This window comes from Cricetulus griseus (genome assembly GCF_003668045.3).
Source record: "Cricetulus griseus strain 17A/GY chromosome 1 unlocalized genomic scaffold, alternate assembly CriGri-PICRH-1.0 chr1_1, whole genome shotgun sequence".
NCBI classification, from domain to species: Eukaryota; Metazoa; Chordata; class Mammalia; order Rodentia; family Cricetidae; genus Cricetulus; species Cricetulus griseus.
This window is the reverse complement of record NW_023276807.1, coordinates 107,252,793-107,272,718: the sequence shown is the minus strand read 5'-3', so window position 1 is coordinate 107,272,718 and position 19,926 is coordinate 107,252,793. Positions and strand designations below refer to the sequence as shown.

At 48.5% G+C, this 19,926-nt stretch overlaps 2 protein-coding genes across 2 annotated transcripts in view; both read right to left on the bottom strand.

Annotated features, from left to right (window-relative positions):
* Window positions 1-379: 379 nt before the first annotated feature.
* Drd5 (dopamine receptor D5) lies at window positions 380-1,807 on the bottom strand. The gene has a single exon (XM_027386698.2). It carries the CDS (start codon window positions 1,805-1,807, stop codon window positions 380-382), a length of 1,428 nt encoding a protein of 475 aa, XP_027242499.1.
* Window positions 1,808-19,313: 17,506 nt separating this feature from the next.
* Otop1 (otopetrin 1) overlaps window positions 19,314-19,926 on the bottom strand; it is a 26,510-nt gene continuing 25,897 nt past the window's right edge. Inside the window, exon 6 of the mRNA XM_027387036.2 lies at window positions 19,314-19,484. Within this exon, the coding sequence (XP_027242837.1) occupies window positions 19,314-19,484 (171 nt within the window). The remainder of the gene's footprint in view (window positions 19,485-19,926) is intronic.

The window sequence follows — 19,926 nt, the reverse complement described above, 5'->3', positions numbered from 1 at the left end:
TGCCAGAGCACTTAGCTACAGACCCCAGTCTCTGGAAAGTCACAGTGCACCCCCAACAATTGCTACTCAGAGACCTGTCATTTAAAAAGCAACCCAGACACAAATCCCAGGAGAAGCTTAAGTTAGGAAGGTCAAGTTGAGTGTGCTCTTAAAGGACCAGACTCCATTTTCTCTTCCCTAAAGGAAACACTCTTCCGTGTCCAGAATATCTGAGTTTATTCCAACAGCCTCGGCTAATTTTCTCAGCTAAAAATTGTTTGGTTTCTATGCAGCTGGACTACGGAAAGCATATGCACACTGGGAGTGTGTATATTTGGTTTTGTGCATGTGTGAATGCCTGCAAATATGGCCGCAGTTGTATATTCTCATGAGGGTGTTTCTAAGCAGTTTTATGGAAACAATTGGGGGTGAGAGGTGAGATTTTGCCTAAGGAAACCTCCTCCTCACAGTCAAGCTCCCAGACAGATTCAGCGGCTGGGTCACCGTCTGGGGTTGTTGGAGAGATTTGAGACATGTGATCAAAAGGCCCCTCCTCCTCCTCCTCGCCCACCTCCGGGTCTCCAGAGGACACCGCATTGGGGATCATGTGGACATAGGCAGCAGCGATCTCCCTGTGGAAGACAGTGTCCTGATTGTAGGAGATGAGTTCATTACTAATGTTCACAGTCTGCACAGGGGTCCGGAAGCAGAGGTGGCTGCATCCCAGCAGCTGGGCGAACACCTTCCGGAAGTCAGCGTTGAAGGCATAGATGATGGGGTTGAGAGATGAGTTGGCCCAGCCAAACCAGACGAATATGTCAAAGGTGGTCTCACTGACACAAGGAAAGCCAGTCCTTGGGCCCTGACCATCTCCAGTGCTGCAGAAAGGAACCATGCAGTTCAGGATAAAGAAAGGCAACCAGCAGCATACGAAGACCCCCATGATCATTGACAGTGTCTTGAAGACCTTGGTCTCCTTCTTGATGGATGCTCGCAGGCTGGGGTCAGGTTCACAGGCCCCGCGACTCCGGCAGCTCTGAGCATGCTCAGCTGCCCTCTCCAGAGAGGAGATCCGGCGGATCTGCACCTGTGCAATACGGTAAATGCGAGTGTAGGTCACGATCATGATGGCCACTGGGATGTAGAAACTGATGAGCGAGGAGGAGATGGCGTAAGTTCGGTTCAGGCTGGAGTCACAGTTCTCCGACCTCCCTTCTTGTTCCCAGCCTTCCTCCCAAGGCGTCCCATTAGACAGTAGGTCCTCTCGGCCCTGGGAGCCTGCCTTGTCTCTGTGCAAATTGAATTGGACCGGGATGAAGGAGATGAGGATGGACAAAGTCCAGGCCAGGCCCACCATGACCAGGGCTACACGCTGGGTCATCTTTCGCTCGTAGCGGAAGGGCCTGGAGATAGCCCAGTAGCGGTCTACACTGATAATACATAGATTCAGGATGGAGGCAGTGGAGCACATGATGTCAAAGGCCACCCAGACATTGCAGAACGCCCCAAAGGGCCAGTACCCAGCCACCTCAGCCACGGCTTTCCACGGCATGACAAGCAATGCGACGAAGAGGTCTGAGACCGCCAAGGATACGATGAAGATGTTGGTCATCTTGGCGCGCAGGTGGCGGCTGCGGACGATGGCAGCGCACACTAGCACATTGCCAAGCAAGGTCCAGACGATAAGGAGAGTCAGGAGGCCGGCGGTGACTACCTGCGCGGGTCCCAGCGGGGCCGCCGAGCCCCCCGGGGCGCCAGCTTGAGCCAGCTGCCGCTGCATCCCCAGCCGAGCCCGACGCGCGGTGCCATTGCGCCCAGGCGGCAGCATGTCGTTCTGCGTAACACTGGCGGATCGACCCAACTTTGACCCTGAGCCTCCCGGGAAGCCCCATCTGGCACCCCAGAGGGTGCGCCGGGGTCCTGCACCTGACGGTCCCCGGACCCAAGGGGCGCTCACCCTGCGCTGTACGGGATCCCGGAGTGGTGATCACCTCATGCGCCTTTGGTCCCTGCGATGGAACAGGAAGCGACCGGTGCCCGCGGGGCCGCCCGGGCTGTGATCCTGTGGAGGTAGAGCGCCAGGCGGCCGCTGCCGCTGCGTCTGGTTCCCAGTCGGAGAAGCTCAGAGCGGCCGCCCAAGGGGGCGGGGGCCGGAGCCGCGGGCACCGGGCGATCTCTATGGTGTGGTGGCTGCCAGGTCCCGCGCGCCCGCCCCTATCAGGCGCGCTTCTGCCGCCCGCGCGCCCTCCCACCTGTGACCTGGCATTGTGATTCTCAGCATCGTCTTCTGACTCCAGAGGCCACACACAGGTCGGAGAGGGGCCCCAGTGCTACACCCTCGTCCGGAGTTCGGGAAATAGTACCCACAACACCAGGGGCCTCTTCCGGGCCACCTCTGGGGCCCCAGGCCGGGCCACGTTTGTAAAGACAAGTGGAGAAGAGGTGGGACTCAGAGGATCCAGACAAACCAGAGACATAGGGATAGGAGGGCGGCCATACATGTTACAGCTGCATCCTGAACACTATTCTGGGTCATAGGACCCTAAATTCCCTACTTAACTTTGTTGATCCTTGCTTTCTTATCCCAGGAGAGACAATGAGGTCTATTCCCCTGGTGTGCAAGAATTTGGAGGAGTTCCAAAGAAGATGCACAAGGGACAGTGACCCCTGTTCCTGCCTCCTCCCTCACACCCCCAGCAGCCCTAGTCTTGGAGCTGCACCTCCTTTCCTACTTTTGGATATGCTCAATCTACCTGGGAAGGGCGGGGCTTCTGGCTCAGTGTTTCACAGAAACTAAAGCCTGAAAAAGCCCAAGCTGGAGAGGGAAAAGGAAACTGTGGGGAAAGGGTGAAGAGATAACAGTGTTCCCCAGCCTTAGCGCGTCTCTCAGACACCAAGTCTCTCATATGTTCCTGTCTCCCTGGTGGTGTTGAGCTTAGTTGCCAGTGAAGAAAAGCAGGAGCCTGAAGGTTGCGCCTCCAGTATAGGTGTTGCCTCCTATTCCACCTGCTCACTGTCCACCCAGATGTGCCTGCCTTTGACCAGCTCTGCATGAGCCCTAGCTTCTGAACCTCAAACGCTCCTCAAACACCCCTTGCCCCTTTAACTTTCTTGCTTCCGGCGTTCTGCCGGGAGAGATGATCAGCCCATCTACCCCAGTGCCCGAGTACAAATTGGGCAGTCCTGCCTCTCCTCTCTGCCACCAGTAGCCTTGTCTCTGAATTAGTTATGGTATCACCATCCCAGTCTCCAGGCTCTGACTGTCTCATGCCCACCCTCAACCACAAGCAGAGTCCTTTTTTTGCTTTGTGATTGGATAGTGACATAGTACGGTTTCTCCTAACTGGGAAGTTCCCCCATGAGGCTGGGCATACAGGAAAACTCATCAGTTTGCCCTTTCTTGCTCTGCCCATGGCTCCTACTGCTTTTGGCTTCCTCCACACCTGACCTGTTCCATTCCAAAAGAAGATCAGTCACTATAAGGCCCAGGTGGGTCAGGTGGGAATTCACAAACCTGAGCTAACCTGTACTCTGACCCTGACATCCTGGAGAGGAACCCCTTGTGATACTGGGAAAGAACTGGGATTGTTAGGATAGGCTCAAAGCTCAGCCAATCATTGAGCAACTACTAGACATGAAGTCCTAATATAGGTATATGGATGGACAGACAAATGGGTGAGATACATGCAGATACAAACGGATACCTCTGAGCTTTCAGGCTTGCAACCTGGTATCTGTTCAATGCACAAATTCATATTTGTTCTCAGACACTTTGGAACTCTGAAGTTCCATCCATCCATCCAACAACCATGAAGCACTGGGTGATGGGAGGGGCACAGCATATGCATGTCACAGAATGAAGAGGTTTGCATAGAGAGGTAGGAAATCACTAGCTCAGCAATAGGCTGTTTCCCAATGAACATAAGCTGCTGCCCATGTCTGAGGCAGAACTATGTCCTATAGATTCTGCTTAGGCCCTGGGGACACAGGGAGAATCACAGACACACACCTTCCCATCTGGCTTTGGATTCTAAGAAGAGACAAATAGTAAGTAGTTTTGGGCTGAGGGTGTATCTCAGTGGCAGAGCCTGTTCTTACCTTGCATGAAGTCCTGGGTTCAATCCCCAGCACCAAAAAAATGATAGTCATAATAATTTAATTTCAAAACCAGACAGTTTTATTTCCTGCTAAGTGTTATTCAGGAAGCAAAACAGAGAGTATCTAGACTAGAGGGATAAGCAGCTTCAAAATGAGTGGTCAAAGAAGTATCTTGGCAATCAGAAAGATGAGAGGAGTTAGTGAAGCAAATCACTCTGGAAGAGAAGACAAGGCAATGCAAAGGCCCTGAGGCAGAATGACCTTGCCTGAGAAAAAGTACAAGGGTCAATAGGGCTATTCTAGTGGTTGCCAAGAAAAAACAAAGGTGTGAAATGGAGAAGGGGGTGAGCCCCGTTGCCATGGTGAAGAGACTGAACCATGTTCTAAATACCAGATGATCGGCGTTTAAATCTCCAACCCTCCCTTTCAGCACAAACAGAATTATGTTGGATATACCTGGCCACCTCAGCTACATTCAGGGCAATCTCCATCACCTCTCTCCTGAGAGTCAGCTGCAGCTATTCCTGGACAGACACCATGTGCTTCTTAACAGTCGCAAAGGCACAAGACTCCCTTGCTGCTAGGTGGAGGATATGTGCTGAGATCTGGACAACAGCATGTAGCAACATCTTGAGAAGGTATGAAGCTGCACTTAGGTCTCAACCTTGACTCCATCCCCTAGGAGTTCCTACCCACCATCAGGAGAAGCATGAGCCATGGGAAAAGGCTGCATGAAGGTCCTCTGGACTCCAGCACAACTGAACTCTCCAGAACACAACCAGCACTAACCATCAGCTGTGGAGTTACCAGCTCAGACATTCCTGCCCATTCACAATCACCTCAGCTTGGAGCTGTGTGTCATGACCTTGGATGCACCATTCACCATGCAGAATTTTCTGGCCTCAGTGATAGGGTAAGATATAGAAATGGCCCACATGCAGGGTCATAAGGATTGCTTGCCTGGCCCAGAATACAAACACTGTAGCGAAGAGTTGAATATCATTCTGCTAAGACACTGGGCTGGGGACTGGAATGAGGCTTGCCTCTGTGGACCAGGTTCTTCCCTGTTAGCAGTAGGAGAGAATGAGGCTCAGACAGAGAACAGAGCAAAGCAGAGACAGAGGCAGAGAAGGAAGAGAGACTGAGACAGTCACAGACACAAATACACACAGATAGAGAGACAGAAAAAAGAGGAGAGGAGGGGAGGAAAGGGAATAAAGGGAGGGGAGTAGGAAGGAAAAGAGAGTAAGAGAGTACCTTGCAATCTAGCCATACCCCTCATCTTTGCAGTTACAAAAGCCAATATATCGATTTTGGCTTAAAGGCATCTTTAGAGGTTCAGATGCCACCTGCCATCCAAAAGCTCAGCCATGCAAGAAACAAAGAATGCTCAGGGGCAGGAGAAAAGACGTTGACTGACTGCCTGTTGGGCTGGCAGGGTTGGCAGGGCTGACAGAAGGGGCAGCTCAGCTGGAGGGCAGGTGGAATTCACCAGCATTCTGGCACTAGGGCATTCCTAGCAGAGACAAGAGTATGTGCAAAGGCTCAGAGACACGAGTGTAGGGAAGGTTTCTGTAACTCTCCTGGTGTGCTCCGGTATCCAGAGACATCTCATCAGCTTCCCCTCTGTGGTGAAGACTTTATTCTCAAGGTCAGAGCATACAGCCATGGAGACATGGCATGCCCCTCTGCTGGCATCTTCCAGGTACAGTGCTGGTTTGGTTGGAGAGGTGGCTTGGTTGTCAGGGTACTTGCCTAGCGTGCATGAAGCCCTGGCTCCATTCCCAGCACCACTGAAGTGGAAAAGGTGACACACCCCTGTGATCCCAGCATGCAGGAGTGGAGGCAGGAGGATCAGAAGTTGTGGTGGTTTGAATGAGAATGTTCCCCGTAAGCTCAAATGTTTGAACTGATCCCCAGTTGCCAGTGCTGTTTGGAGGAGATTTGAGGAGGTGAGGCCTTGCTGGAGAAAGTATGTCACTGGAGGCAGGCTTTGAGGGTTTAAAACTGTGCTGTTTCCAGTTCTCTCTCTCTGCTTTGTATTTGGAGATCAAGATGTAAGCCCTTAACAACCACCTCCTGCCACCATGGCCACCACTTTCTGCCATGATTGTTTTATCCCTCTGGTACCCTAAACCCAAACAAACCCCTTCTTCTATAAGTTGCCTTACTCCTGGCGTTTTATCACAGAAGTTCAATGTCATTCTTGCCTTCACGCACGGGGGGTGGGGGGTGTGGGGGGGTGCGCATGCCCACCTGCCTCCACTTCTCATCTAGCTCTTTCTCATGTTTTCAAAAGGGCCCACCAGAGGGGAAAAGCAAAACAAAACAGAAAATCAAAGGCCTCTCCCAGTCTCAGAAGCCAGCCTCATCGGGACTGGTTTCAAACAACTAAGTGGCTGATGAGCAGCACAGTCTAGCCACTCAGAGCCCTGCCCTCAGGGGTTGATGTGGGAAATGATCCTCTCCTGAGGTGGCTCCTGCTGTACTGCACTAAGGACATATACAGAGCACCTAAGGATTCAGGGACTCAACCACAGCACAGTGTGGGGCTTATGTGCTTCCAGAGAGCAAAGATGGCGGCTTCCTACCAGGAGGCTTAGGAAGGACTGAGCATGGGTACAGGGTTTAAGGGCAAGTATAAGTTCTCCTCCATTCAGGAAAGAGAGGATGGGACATTTTAATTAGGGATGAGAGCAAGGGTAGCCAGGACTCAAAATAAGAGGACTGAGCTGGGCAGTGGTGGTATACGCCTTTAATCCCAGTGCTTGGGAAGCAGAGGCAGGTCGATATCTGTGAGTTCAAGGCCAGCCTTGTCTATAAATCAGGTAACTTAAAAGAAGGGATTGTACTGCAGACTATCTTATAAGCCTAGGCTCCTTTCTATACAGTGCCGCCCAGAGAATGTGCCAAACTTCTTTGAAAGCCATATAAAACTTCCCAGACCCTCCTTGCTCCTGAACTGGGGACAAAGGGACCAGGCTTGAGGCATCACAAAAAGATTCTCCCCACATTTCAGAACAGGCTCTGGTGTTTCAAGCTGGGTGTGCTTAGGAGCTGGGGACTAGGTGCTCAAGGGTGAGCCCCACCTTCCTTGGCATGACAGTGTTGAATCATGACCTTCACATCAGGAAAATAAATCCACTTAAGGCATGTCTTCAGCAAGAGAAGGATCAATGGGTGCACAGGGGAGTTGTGATTTGCCCAAATCCAGTGTTATTTCTCTATCCTAATAACTACCTACACAAAAGAGAAATCCTTACCACAGCACAAAAAGGAATGAGTTTAATGAAGCAAGTGAGAGAACCCCATGCCAAACTGTAAAATGTTGATAGAATGGAAGATAACACAATGTCATGGATGGTATTAATTGACACAACTGCCCTGGAAGGAGAGCCTCAGTGAAAGATTGTCTGTATTGGGTTACGTGTTTGTGGGGATTGTCTCAATTACATTGATTGAGGTAAGAACACCCAGCCACTGTGGGTGGCACCATTCCCAGAGTAGAGATCCTGAACTATACAAGTGTAGTCATGCACAAATTTATTTTCTCTCAGCTCTTGGATGTCACTAGCTGTTTGAAGTCCCTGCTTTGACTTCCCTGGAATGGAATTGCAATCCAAATAAACCCTCCTTCCCTTACAGTTTCTTTTGTCAAGGTGCTTTATCACTGAACAGAAACAAAGCTAAGATACACAGTGAGTTAAGAGATACTCTATTGTTAGTGATAGAAGAACTATTACTTATCAAAATGCCTATACCCAAACAACCCTTAAATTCAACACAATCCCCATCCAATGGCACCTCTCATGGAAATAGGAGAAAGGACTGTAAAACCCACATGGAAACCCAAAAGACCTCAAATAGCCAAAGCAATTCTCAGGAATGAAAACAAACAAACAAACAAACAAAAAATCATGGTGGAGGTATCCACATAATGATCTATGGCTGTGAATAGACACCCTGACCAAGGCAACTCTTACAAAAGAAAGTATTTGATTGGGAGCTTGTCTGCAGTTGCTGAGGGTTGGTCCATGACCATCATAGCAGGAAAAAGGCAGGCACAGAATTGGAGCAGTAGCTAGGAGCTTTAAATCTTGTTCATAGGCAGCAGGCAGAAAGAGGGATACTGGGCCGGGCATGGGATTTTGAAACCTCAAAGCCTACCCCCAGTGACACACTTCCTCCAACAAGGCTACATCTACTCCAGAACAACAACAACAACAACAATAACAACAACAACAAAAGCCACACTCCTAATACTTCTCAAACAGTTCCACTAACTGGGGACCATGTATTCAAACATATGAATCTATGGGGGCTATTCTCATCCAAACCACCACAGTGTCTCCCACCATTGAGTCCTCCGAATGCACAGCACCATACCCACAGATGGTATTATCAATGGGGGATGTGCTGCACACTTTCACACTCCTGACTTAAGATCATATTACACAGGGCTTGGAGTGTGGCTCAGTGGAAAACATGTGCTCATTAGTTACAAGGCCCTGATCCCATCACTAGTGTCAAATAAGTCCTTTAAATACGACTATATCACTAAGCCGTAATAATGAGCATAGTAAGTTACTAGTAGAGAAACAGAAGCATGGGCCCGTGGGCCAGAACAGAAAGCCCAGAAAGAAACCTATTTTTGGCAAGGATACCAAGAAGACACCTAGGAAAGGTATAGTCTCATCAGCAGATGGTGATGGGGAAACAGGATTCCCACAAAAGGAAAATGAAATGAAAAGTTAACTCAGAGACTTCTAGAAAAAGAACAGAGGGGAAGGCTCCCTGGCTTGGAACTCACGAAGTATAACAGGCTGGCTTCAAACTCACACAGATCCACCTGTCTCTGCCTCCAGATGGGATCAAAGTATATGGCACCACACCTGGCTGGCCATGACTTCTATACATCACACCAGAAGCTCATGTTGCAAAAGCGAAGAAAAAAAATGCCACAACAACATCAACAGAGAATAAACCATAAGATGAAGCAATCCATGGGATGGGGGTGTATTTGCAAATTATATCTGCTAAGAGTTAATAGCTAAGATGTAAACAAGCTCCTATGACAATAAAAAAAAAAAACTCATCAATTTTAAAAGACCAAAGGAATTGAACAGATTTTTAGGCAAAGATCATAAAAACATCAGGCAGCATATTACAGCTACAAGCATCAACAGCAGGAAATGTACATCAAAGCCACCCTGAGCGCCACCTCCGACCAGTTCTCAAAAGGACAAGGAGCCAAAGAATGGCTACATTGGTGAAGGTGTGAACTAGGGCAACCTAAGGCTCTGTACCTGGGAGATTAGCAGGGAAGCCATAACAAAAGAGAGTGTGGGAGCCCTGAAGGAGCAGACAGCAGCACACAGCTCCTGGGCTTGGCCACATGGAGGGAAACTGGCAAGGGAGAGGGGGATCTCGATTTGGCTATGAGCACATTGAGTTTAAGCCCTTACCCCCCACCCCCAAGTATGCCATTGGCATGGGCCAGCATGGAGCTGAGATGCAAACCCAGGCCTCTGCAATGTTCTGATGATTCTAAATGAGTCCTGGGTCCTGAACTAGGAAGATAAAGAGAGGAGCCAAGAGGCACTTTGGACTCCCAAAGAACTCCAAACAGCCAGGAAGTTGTGGGAGCCCACACACATAATCCAGAGAAAGTCCAGAGGGCAGGGTCAGCCTGGAGGATGCATGTCTTTGGGGTCACTCCTCACTCTGCAGTAAGCCTGAGTCACAGATGGCTTGACTGGTGCCTCAGGTCACCCAGCTTTGAACACAAACTCAGATCACAGTCCAGTCGGTGTCTGCCCACCCGCCCCCCTCCCCCGCATTCTCCTCTCTGCCATCTCTATTTTTGCCTGAGACACAGAGGGCAGGGCCACGCTGGTTCCCTGCAGCTGCCCTGACATTCTCAGAGAAAGAAAGCAACAGACCTGGAGCAGCAGGGACCTGGAGGTGAGGATGGTCAGAGTGAGTCTTGCTGGCTAAAATGGAGAGAAAAACAACAGGAAGATGCCCTGCTGCCCCTCCTCCTCCCTGCCTCCACCAAAGGCTGGCCTCCCTCACCTGTGACTCCATAGTCTGCAGCTTTGCTTTAGTGGTCACACTCCCCCGACTCCCTTTGTCACTTCTAAGGACTTGTGAGGTGGCATAACACCTACTCAGTGTCTTTGACTTAGCCCTTTCCCATTACAGGTTCTGAGCACATAAACATATTCCAGCATGTGGGTTGCACGCTCTCTCTCTCTCTCTATCTCTATCTCTCTCTCTGTCTGTCTCACTTGCTCGCTCACTCGCTTGCTCTCTCGCTCTCTCCCCTGTATGGAAAACCAGCAGTGTGGGCCGTTTGCAAGCAGCGCTGCCCCTTCCACTGGGAGACAGGTAGTGCTGCTCAACTTACCCTGGACATTCAGAATTATACCTGAGACTAGAGTAAGGGCTCCTTGTGGCAGATTCCGTGTAGGGCTGCCTGAGTGCCATCTCAAGACACTCGATGACCCTCTGTGGAGACCTCTCCTGGGAGACCTACTGTGCACAGCAGAACAGTGAAGGCCACTGGCAGCTGAGACCTGGTGTCGAAGCTCACGAAGCTCAAGTCTCTTTGTGCACCACACAGACACTTCCTTGAGGGGCCATCCAACTCTGAACACCAGCTAAGTGGATAAAGAGCCCTCTCTAGAAGATGTCACCCTGGCCCCTGATAGCATTGCCTCTTCCTTCAAGGAGACTGCCAAGTGGCCAGATTCACACAGGGTGGGGGGGACACAAAAGACCCTCAAAAAATACCAAACAAACAAAAATGTATCCCCATGATTCATCCATAGCTACTGGTCCAAAGAATCCTGTCATACTTTCTCCTGAGCCTGGCCCCACAGGAGGCTCCACTTTAATTTCAGGGAAGATGAACCCTCCACTGTTCTTAGCCAGCCTAGCTTGTACCATGTGGCCCTGTGGGCACTGCTGCCCCCTGCTACCCTGCTGTTCTGTGTAGCTTAAGTAATGAAAACACCGGCTGTGGCAGGCCAAAGACTGCTCATCATGGCACTAAGGAAATGCTCTGGCAGTGGTACCCCACCGGTGTTGAGCTAATGTGCTGGAAGGCCCCTATGAGAAGATTCTGGAAGAAGCTGGACTGTGAATATGTGGGAAACGACAGCCAATGGGTGAGACTCACAATACCCTCACCAAGGGCCTCCTGCTTCAGGGGGCCCTTTCTCAGGCCACTCTCTCCTGGTTGGGATGCAAGAACTCTTCTGAAGTGACTGGTGTGGGGTGGCTAGGCTGGGTCAGCTATAGGCAACAAAGAAGGCTTGTCCACATCAGAGGGTCACCAAACTCTGACCTGGGGCAAAATCTATCTCAGTACCTCCTATCCATGTTCTTATGGACACTGCTATGCCCATTCACTGTCATCCAAGTCCCCTTTGTCACAGCAAGAAGGCAAAAATAGCCCACAAAGACCAATGAATTTCCTATCTGAATCCTTATGAAAAAAAATCTGGCTTAATATTGATATTATTTGACCAGGCCCCATAAAAAGATGTTGAGTAGAAGGTGGCTCCAGGGTCATGTCCTTGAGGCCCCAGTCTCCAGTCCCCTCACAGGTTGGTCTTGCAAACACGTGATAGCTGCTTCCTGATCACACTAGCTGCCACAGTAATTCCCTCCTCACCTGCTTTTTACTTGGAGATGAAAATCCTCTCTAGGGTGTGTCCAGCAGAGGACCTCTCCTCATTGTCTAGACCAGGGGCCATGAAGTGCTCTTTGTGCAAAGGCTGGGTTCTAAGAAATAGCTCTGCAGTAGTGTGTGTGCGTGTGTGTGTGTGTGTGTGTGTGTGTGTGTGTGTGTGTGTGTGTGTGTGTGTCTACAACTACTCTTATTTTGCATTTATAGTTTTCCACCCCCACCTCCCACTCCATCCTGGAACCCTTGTCATGCATGTCCCACTCTGTACGCTCCTTTGGCAGCAAAGACAGACTTAGTGTTCTTAGTAGTCACCAGCAAGAAGTCCCCTCAAGGCCTTCCCCTTCCCAGCAGGAGAGTCGACCTTGGCCCACCCCTTGCTCTTCCCCCTCCACCTCTCCCACCCCCTGTAGGAGGCCCAGTTCCCCCACCACACACTCACTGTCTGCAAGCTACTTTCTTCCAACCAGACTGAGAGCTCCCTCTAGTGCTGGAAAGGTGCATGCAAGACTAGATCAGAGAGCAGTCAAAATCCCTAGGCCAGCAAAGGGACAGAAGGAATATGGCAACGGAGGGAGCAGAGGTGAAGTATCACCAACAAGTTTGGATAAATGATGTTCTCACCTCACTACAAGGGAAATCCACCTGCTACAGGTCTCGGGTTTGCCCTCAGAGAACGGGAGAGATGGAGCGGCAGTCAGCGCGCCCCCTACTGGTCACGCTCCTCCGTAGCAAGGCTCCCTCTGTAGTTTTTATAAGTCAAATCTATTATTTTTTTAACTGGGTAAAAAGTGAGGTACCCCAGGTTGGAGAAACCCACAGAAACAGTTGGCCTGAACAAAGGAGAGCACATGGACCCCAGATGCTATCTGGGAGGCCAGTACAAGACTGATCCAACCCCCTGAACATGGATGCCAATAAGGAGGCCTCTGCACTCCAGGGAGCCTCTGGTGGTGGATTAGTATTTTTCCCTGGTGTAAGAAGGGACTCTGAGAGCCCATCCCACGTGAAGGGATACACTGTGGACCTGGACACATGGGGAAGGGCCCAGGCACAGCACAGGAAGATTTGGTGGACTTTGCAGAGCCCCTGTTGAGGGCCCTACCCTGCCTGGGGAGTGGTGGGTGGATGGGGTGGTGGGTAGGTTGGGGGTGGGGGAGGAGGAATGGGGGTGAGAGGAGGGAGAGGAAGAAGGGACTTACATGTGAAACAAGCCTGTTCCCTAACTTGAATTAATAATGAAAAAAAAAGTGAGGTACCCTGTCAATTTAACTAGTTTTTATGTACTCGTATCCCCAAGATATTGTGCCACTGATATTTTTCTGAAGTGAGTTTCTTATTACAGATTGTAAGTGGCTCACAGACTAGAGATTTGTAGGAGTGGTGATGTTTCCTGTCCAGGTCAGGCATAGATGCCGGTAAAGAGGGACACTGAACACACGAACAGTGGGGAGACTGGCTGGATTTCATGACAGATGTTTGTAGAGGGGAGATAGACGGTGGCATGACCTGACTTACCAAGGCTAGGAGACCCAGAAAGTAGGACTCAGCAGTCAGGAAAAGGTCAAGTGGGAAGGATACTTTTCCTAACATATGAAGAGCCCAGGATCCATGATGACCTTGAACCAACAGCTGCAGACCGCTGCCCTTGAACTCTGCACATCCATAGCCAGAGCCACCGTTACAGTAAACACTACCTTGGGTCCTGGCTACACAGACTCAGGGTTGAGTTCAAGGCTCCACATCCACATAGCTCTCTGTAGGAGGCTATGGCCCTGACCTAAGAGCCTCGGTTAGCTCTGGTGCTGAAACAGAACATCACAAACTGGGAGTCTGGCCAGCCACTGTCTTGAGGCTGGATGCCCTAGCTCTCGGAGAGCCAGCTTACTCTTGTGCCCTGGTGAGCTCTCTTTCCCAAGTTACAGGTGGCCAGCATTCTCCTTGTGCCCTTCCCCAAGGTCTGAAGGTTTGCTGGTGGCTCTCAGACCTTTTCCTACTATGAGAGTCTGCAATGGTTGGCTTTAATTGTCAACTTGACGCAACTTAGAACCACCAGGGAAGAGTCTCAATGACAGATTATCCAAAACAGGTTGCTTCTGTGTGTGTGAGGTGGTGTCTTAAATAAAATGACTGATATAGGAGACTCAGCCCACTGTGAGAGGCACCATTCCCTAGGAAAAGGATCCTGGACTGTATGAGTATAGAAATCAAGCTGAGCACCAGCAAGCAAATGGGTGGACATTCATTTTCTTCTGCTTCTGACATGAATGTGATGTGAGTTTTACATTCCTGCTGCATTGACTTCTCTATTATGGACTTACAACCTGGAACTGTGAGTTAAAATCAACCCCCTCTCTCCTAAGATGCTTTTGTGTCTGGGTGTTTTGTCACGGCAATGGAAATAAAACTAGGCCCTTGCCATCAGGACCTGACTCCTGCTAAAGGCTCCATCTCCTCAGACCATCATCTTGGGGTTAGGATGTCAGTTTATGACATTGAGGGATCCATTGCAGTAAGGGGCTACTATGGCACTTGGAACTGCATGAGAAAAGAAAACAGTGTCAGGTCTGATGATGAGCACATGGTTCTCTCTGGGGATTGAGTCATGTGCTAATAGCTTCCAGCATTAAGCTACCTCGATTTGGGGGATCTACTACCTTGGAGACCAGAGCACGCCTGGCTCAGACACCCACCTCTCACCCACCATAGATGAGTGTTGAAAACCTCCTGTGGTAGCTTTGTCCAATTTCTTCCTTATTCTTCTTTCTTTTAGATGTTCTTATTGTAAGATATCCCATGCATATAAAAAGTACCAAGGGAAACACAACAGATGACCCTCCTTGTTTAAGAGTGAAAATATGCTGGGTCATGATGGACATGCCTTTAATCCCAACACTCTGGTGGTGGAGGCAGACGGATCTCTGAGTTTGAGGCCAACCTGGTCTACAGACAGGTTCCAGGACAGCCAGGGATACATAGAGAAACCCTGTCTCCAAAAAAGAGAGAGAGAATATTTGAAGCACTGAATGTACTTGAACTGTGGCCTCCATCCAGCCCATTCCTGCTCACCACACTGAACTTGGTGTTCTTTCCTAATGTGTCTGTAACTTCCTACCGTACATTGTCCACATTGTCTCCCAGAGCATTAGCATGTCTGGGATTGCCCTGACTGTTTCTAAGTATCTTGTTGGTGGTTTCATGTCATCTATACTTCTGTGCTATGAATTTTTTTCTAGAACTTTGTTTGAGGATGGTCCACATTGAAACACAGAGTTCTGAGCCATCCTCTTTCACCTCCTCGGGTACTCTGCTATGGGAGCAATCCGCACTGTATCCACACTCCTGACAAACGTCCATGATGCTCTCCACTTTTCTCTGTTTCAAGCAATGCTGCTGTGAACACCTGACCACTGCTGAGCAGGTCTTAAGAGTCTCTAGAGTTCTGGAAGTGTCCAGGCTTTGGAAATGAGCACTTCCAACCTCACTCAGCAGCTATTGCCAGCAGCTACTCAGGCTGGTTCTTTCCAGTTCGTCTCTCACCCACAGTCACCATGGGTCCTCTTTCTTTAACACTGCTGTGACTCAGACATAGGTTATCCCCCAAGGACTCATGTGTTAGAGGCTCTGTCCTCCAGGTGGTGATGGTGAGAGATGACGGAACCTTCTGAAGGTGTAGTCTAGTGGGAGGAGGTTCAGCCACTGGGGACATGCCCTTGGAGGGATTAAACTAGTTCTTATAAGATAGTTAGTCCTCATTAGAGCATTTCTGTAAGAGGAACCTTGGCCTTCCCTTACCTCAGACTCCTTGTTCTGTTCTGGTACCTCCATCTTGTTCTGCCCACAAATACTATGCTCCAGGGCCCTCACCAGATGGGAGCAGAGCCCACCCATGCTGATTGGACTTACAATCTCCAAAAGTATGAAGTAAGTAAACCTCTTTTCTCAATAGATACCCAGACTCAGCCATATCAAGTTGTATCATAGTAACAGAAAAGAGATCAATGTGTCTTGCCAAGTCTTGCCAGTTGGATGCATGGGAAATCCATTCATCACTGCCTTAATTTGTGTTTCCTTTATTCTACCATTGAGAACCTACAGCTTGGATACTGTTCACTTTAGTTCTCCCCCTGTGAATTGCCTCGCATGAAGAAAACAAGCTTTGCCAAAGCTAAGGCAGAAAGCCTGATGGCTAGCAGATGAGAACCACAGCCCAGCCTGCTGTTGGAGCAAGGTGGGTCACCCCTGAAAGACTCTGAGCCCAATGAGGCTGTGCTGACTTAGCCAAGCTCAAGCAGGGTCACTCTTATTACAGCCCAGTCAGTCAGGTCCAACGTTATGGCTCCCTTCCTCTTCTTGGCAGAATCCTACATCCAGAAACTCCAGGCCTCCAGACTGCAAGAGACTTAGAAGAGGGGTCAAGTTCATGCCAACCAAAATTCAGAAATGCATTCTCATTCCATGATTGCTGGGCCAGCATAAAACAGGACTCTGGGAAAATCCAGAGACTCAGAAATAAAAGTGTTGTGGTGCAGTTTGGGATAAAAACAACAAAAGAAAATTCAGAATGTCCTAAGTCACAGAGGACCAAAGAGAGTGGTGTAAATCAAAGCTTAGAATCATTTTAGAGTCTCCTAGGAAATACTGACTCTAGAGTAAGCCTTTAGGTATAAGTCTCCTGGAAATGGTCTCCAAAGTCACCCCATATTACATCCCAATACCATGCGAGGACAGCCAGTAAGAGCCTTAACAGTAATGAATTACATGACAGGCTGCAAAATAGATGCTTCTGAGGGGGAGGGGTTATCAAGATGTTGATGAAAGGGCAGGCCTCAGCAACTCTAGACTCACTGCATCTGGACTTCCAGCCAGAAGGGCAGGGGTCACCGTGAAATCCCAAGGTGATGCCTAAGCAGGGTAAAGGGTGAGAACTGGGCTATGGGGATTGAGAAATGGCTGAGAAGCATGTAAAGTTAAGAAAAACAACAAGTTACATCCAAGTTCAATGCATATAAGAATGACCTTGTTTGGTGTGTGTGTGTGTGTGTGTGTGTGTGTGTGTGTGTGTGTGTATGTTTACTAGCAGGTACCTAGGAACTCCAAGTTAATAGTCACTGTGCCTGCATCATGATTTCTCAACCTCAGTGTACCACTCCTGTTTGAGACTACAAGGTTCTTCAGGGTCAGAGCTCTCCTCTGTATTGTAGGGTGTTCAGAAGTGTGCCTGGTCTCTCCCATTAGGTAACAGAAGCTCCCATATTGAGAGTAGCTAAACATGCCTGCAGATATCATCCTATGTCCTCTGGGAGCCAAGACCCCAGACTGAGAACCAGTGTTCTACAAGGAAGGTATTCTAAACATCTTTAGTTTTTAGTATGTATGCCTAATTTTTTTTAAAGCTTTCCCCCCTAAAACAGATATAAAATGTTTTGCTCATTCGGGGCAAAAACAAAAGCAAAACAAAAACCTTTCAAAATAGTTCTGTAAATATCATCTGAAGACTTACCCCCAGTGTCAGTATTCCTTAGGAGACTTTAAAATGTTTACAAGAAGTCTGGTGGTGGTGGTGCACACCTTTAATCCCAACACTCAAGAGGCAGAGGCAGGAAGATTTCTGTGAGTTCAAGGCTAGTCTTGTCTACAGAGTGAGTTCTAGAACAGGCTCCAAAGTACAGAGAAACCCTGTCTCAGAAAACAAAACAAAACAAAACAAAAAATGTTTACAAGCTTTGAGAGTGGCTTCCTGATGTCCCTTGCTGTCCACAGAGGACTGGTCCCAGAGACTTATGATGCTACCTGAACCCATGGGTGCTCAACTCCCTTAGCAACAGGGTGGTGTATGTGAATGCAGCCTGTGCATCTCCTCTTGTAGGCTTCAGATAATCTCTAGGTCATTTAAAATACCTAATAAGGGTCTGGAGATATGGCTCACTCAGGTGGTACATGAGGCCCAGGATTCAATTCCCCAGAGCTGCATAAAACGAGACATGGAAGTACAAGCCTGTAACCCCACCACTTGGGAGGTAGGAACAAGAGAATCAGGAGTCAAAAGATCATCCTTGGATAGATCCTAACTAAGATACAAGTCCCTGTCTCAACACACATACACACACACCCACACCCACACCCACACCCACCCCCCCACACACACCACAATGCAAATGCCACATAAATGACTGCTATATTATCTTGTTTAGAGGTAAATGACAAGAAAAAACCTTAAGAGACAATTCGTTTTCTAAAGCCTTATTTTATTTTTATTGGTCAGGTGGGGGAAGTACAATCTTGCATGTGAGTTTGGGTACCCTTGGAGGCCATAAAATGGTGTCAACTCCTCTGGAGCTAGAATTACAGGCAGTTGTAAACCAACTGATGCCATGCTAGGAACCAAACTCTGATCCTCTTTGAGAGCAGCAAGCCATCTCCATGTCCCCAAGACCCAATTCTTAAAAACATTCTCCCAAGTTGGCTGAATGCAGATGTGGGACCATTGTACATGGAAGGCTAACCATCTCTCTTAAAAAGCAATTTTAAATAAAAGAAATGTTTTACAAACATGATTGATTCTTGCAGGGCCAATTAGGAAAGCAAAATTATGAGCACTTTAAAACCAACAGAGGCAAAGGAAGTCAACTGTGGTGCATTCGTTTGATAAACTAGCTGACAGCAGTGAAGTGATATTTGTAAGGCGTTTGTGACAGTGTAGGGAAAGGTGTCATCATATTGTCAAGGAGGAAATCATGAAGACAAAATTAGAAATGCCAGGTTATCACTAGTGGGTACAACAATAAAAAAATTCTACATGCCTCACAGCCCAAAGATATGCCACAATGTTCAAAGTAACTGTTAACAATGCAATGTGGGTAATTTTTCCTGTCTCCTGTTCCAAAGTGTGCAGATTTTTTACTTAATTAACTGGAGTTAGATGTAGCAAAAAAGAAAGAACAGCAATGTTTATTTTTTAATACTTCAAAATGATCACAAATAAAAATAAACAAAACCAAAATTTTAGGTAACACTATGTGTTTGCCTTAATCTAGATATACATTCCCATGCAGTTAATTAAAAGTAATTTTACCCAAAATTAAGCCAGCTTAAAAATTAAACTACTAACTAAAGAGCATTTGTTTCTAAACTTAGTAGCCCTGAGGAAAAAAAAATTAATTGATTGCTACACAGATGGACAGGAAAAAGTTATATACACGCACATAAATTACAGACAGGAAATGCATGCTATGAAAAACCCAATCATTTTCCCCCAAACTTGGATTGCCTTCCTCTAAAACACAGGGTCTCAGCCAAAAGGAGCTCAAATCATTTTGCATCTGATTGGAATTGGATGACCAGAGGCAGGCTCCAGCCACCTTGTGCAGTTGACCTAACTGTTCACTCTCACCCAGGATGAGGGCACCTCCAGACGCGGTCAAACAGACAAAGGGCATCTTTCCAGCTTTTGTCAGACAGTGTTTGCTCAAGCCCGGCCCTGTCCAGGTGGCTGCAGAGCCCCCTTGTTCCAGTGTCCCTTCTCCTTTCATGAGGACTCAAGCTAGATCTTACAATAAACCTCAAAGAGGGCAGCAGCTGCGTGCATCCGGTAGAAAATAGAGAAGGGCATGGCCAGGTTGACCACAATTATCCAGGGTTCAAAGCCAAAGACAATTTCCTCCAATCCGTTGTCATACTCGGGGCGGCAGCCAAAGGCAGGGGGGATCCAAAGCTGAAAGAGAACAGGCAGCCTTCCATCACCATTTCACCAGGAATCATGCCAAGAGATGCAACTTTCTGCTACAGGTTCACTGACAATGCCCCCAAAGTGCAAGTGTCACAGGCTTGGTCCTAGCTGACAGGCTACTGGAAGTACCTGGGAACTAACTTCATCTGTGGGCTAACCCAGGATAGAGTTAGCCCATAGCTGGATGGATCATTACAAGGAGAAACAGAAGTAGGCAGGCCACTGGGGGTTGCTCTAACAGACATATATTGCCCCCAGATCTGTCCTCTCTTTACTGCTGGGAAGTAAGCCACTCTCCTCTGCACTTTCACCATGATATTCTGTCACAGACCTGAAGGCAACAGAACCAGCCAACCATGGATTGAAACCTTCAAAAGTGTGAGCCCAAATCACCCCTTTCTTCTCTGGAGCTGTTTATTGCAAGCAT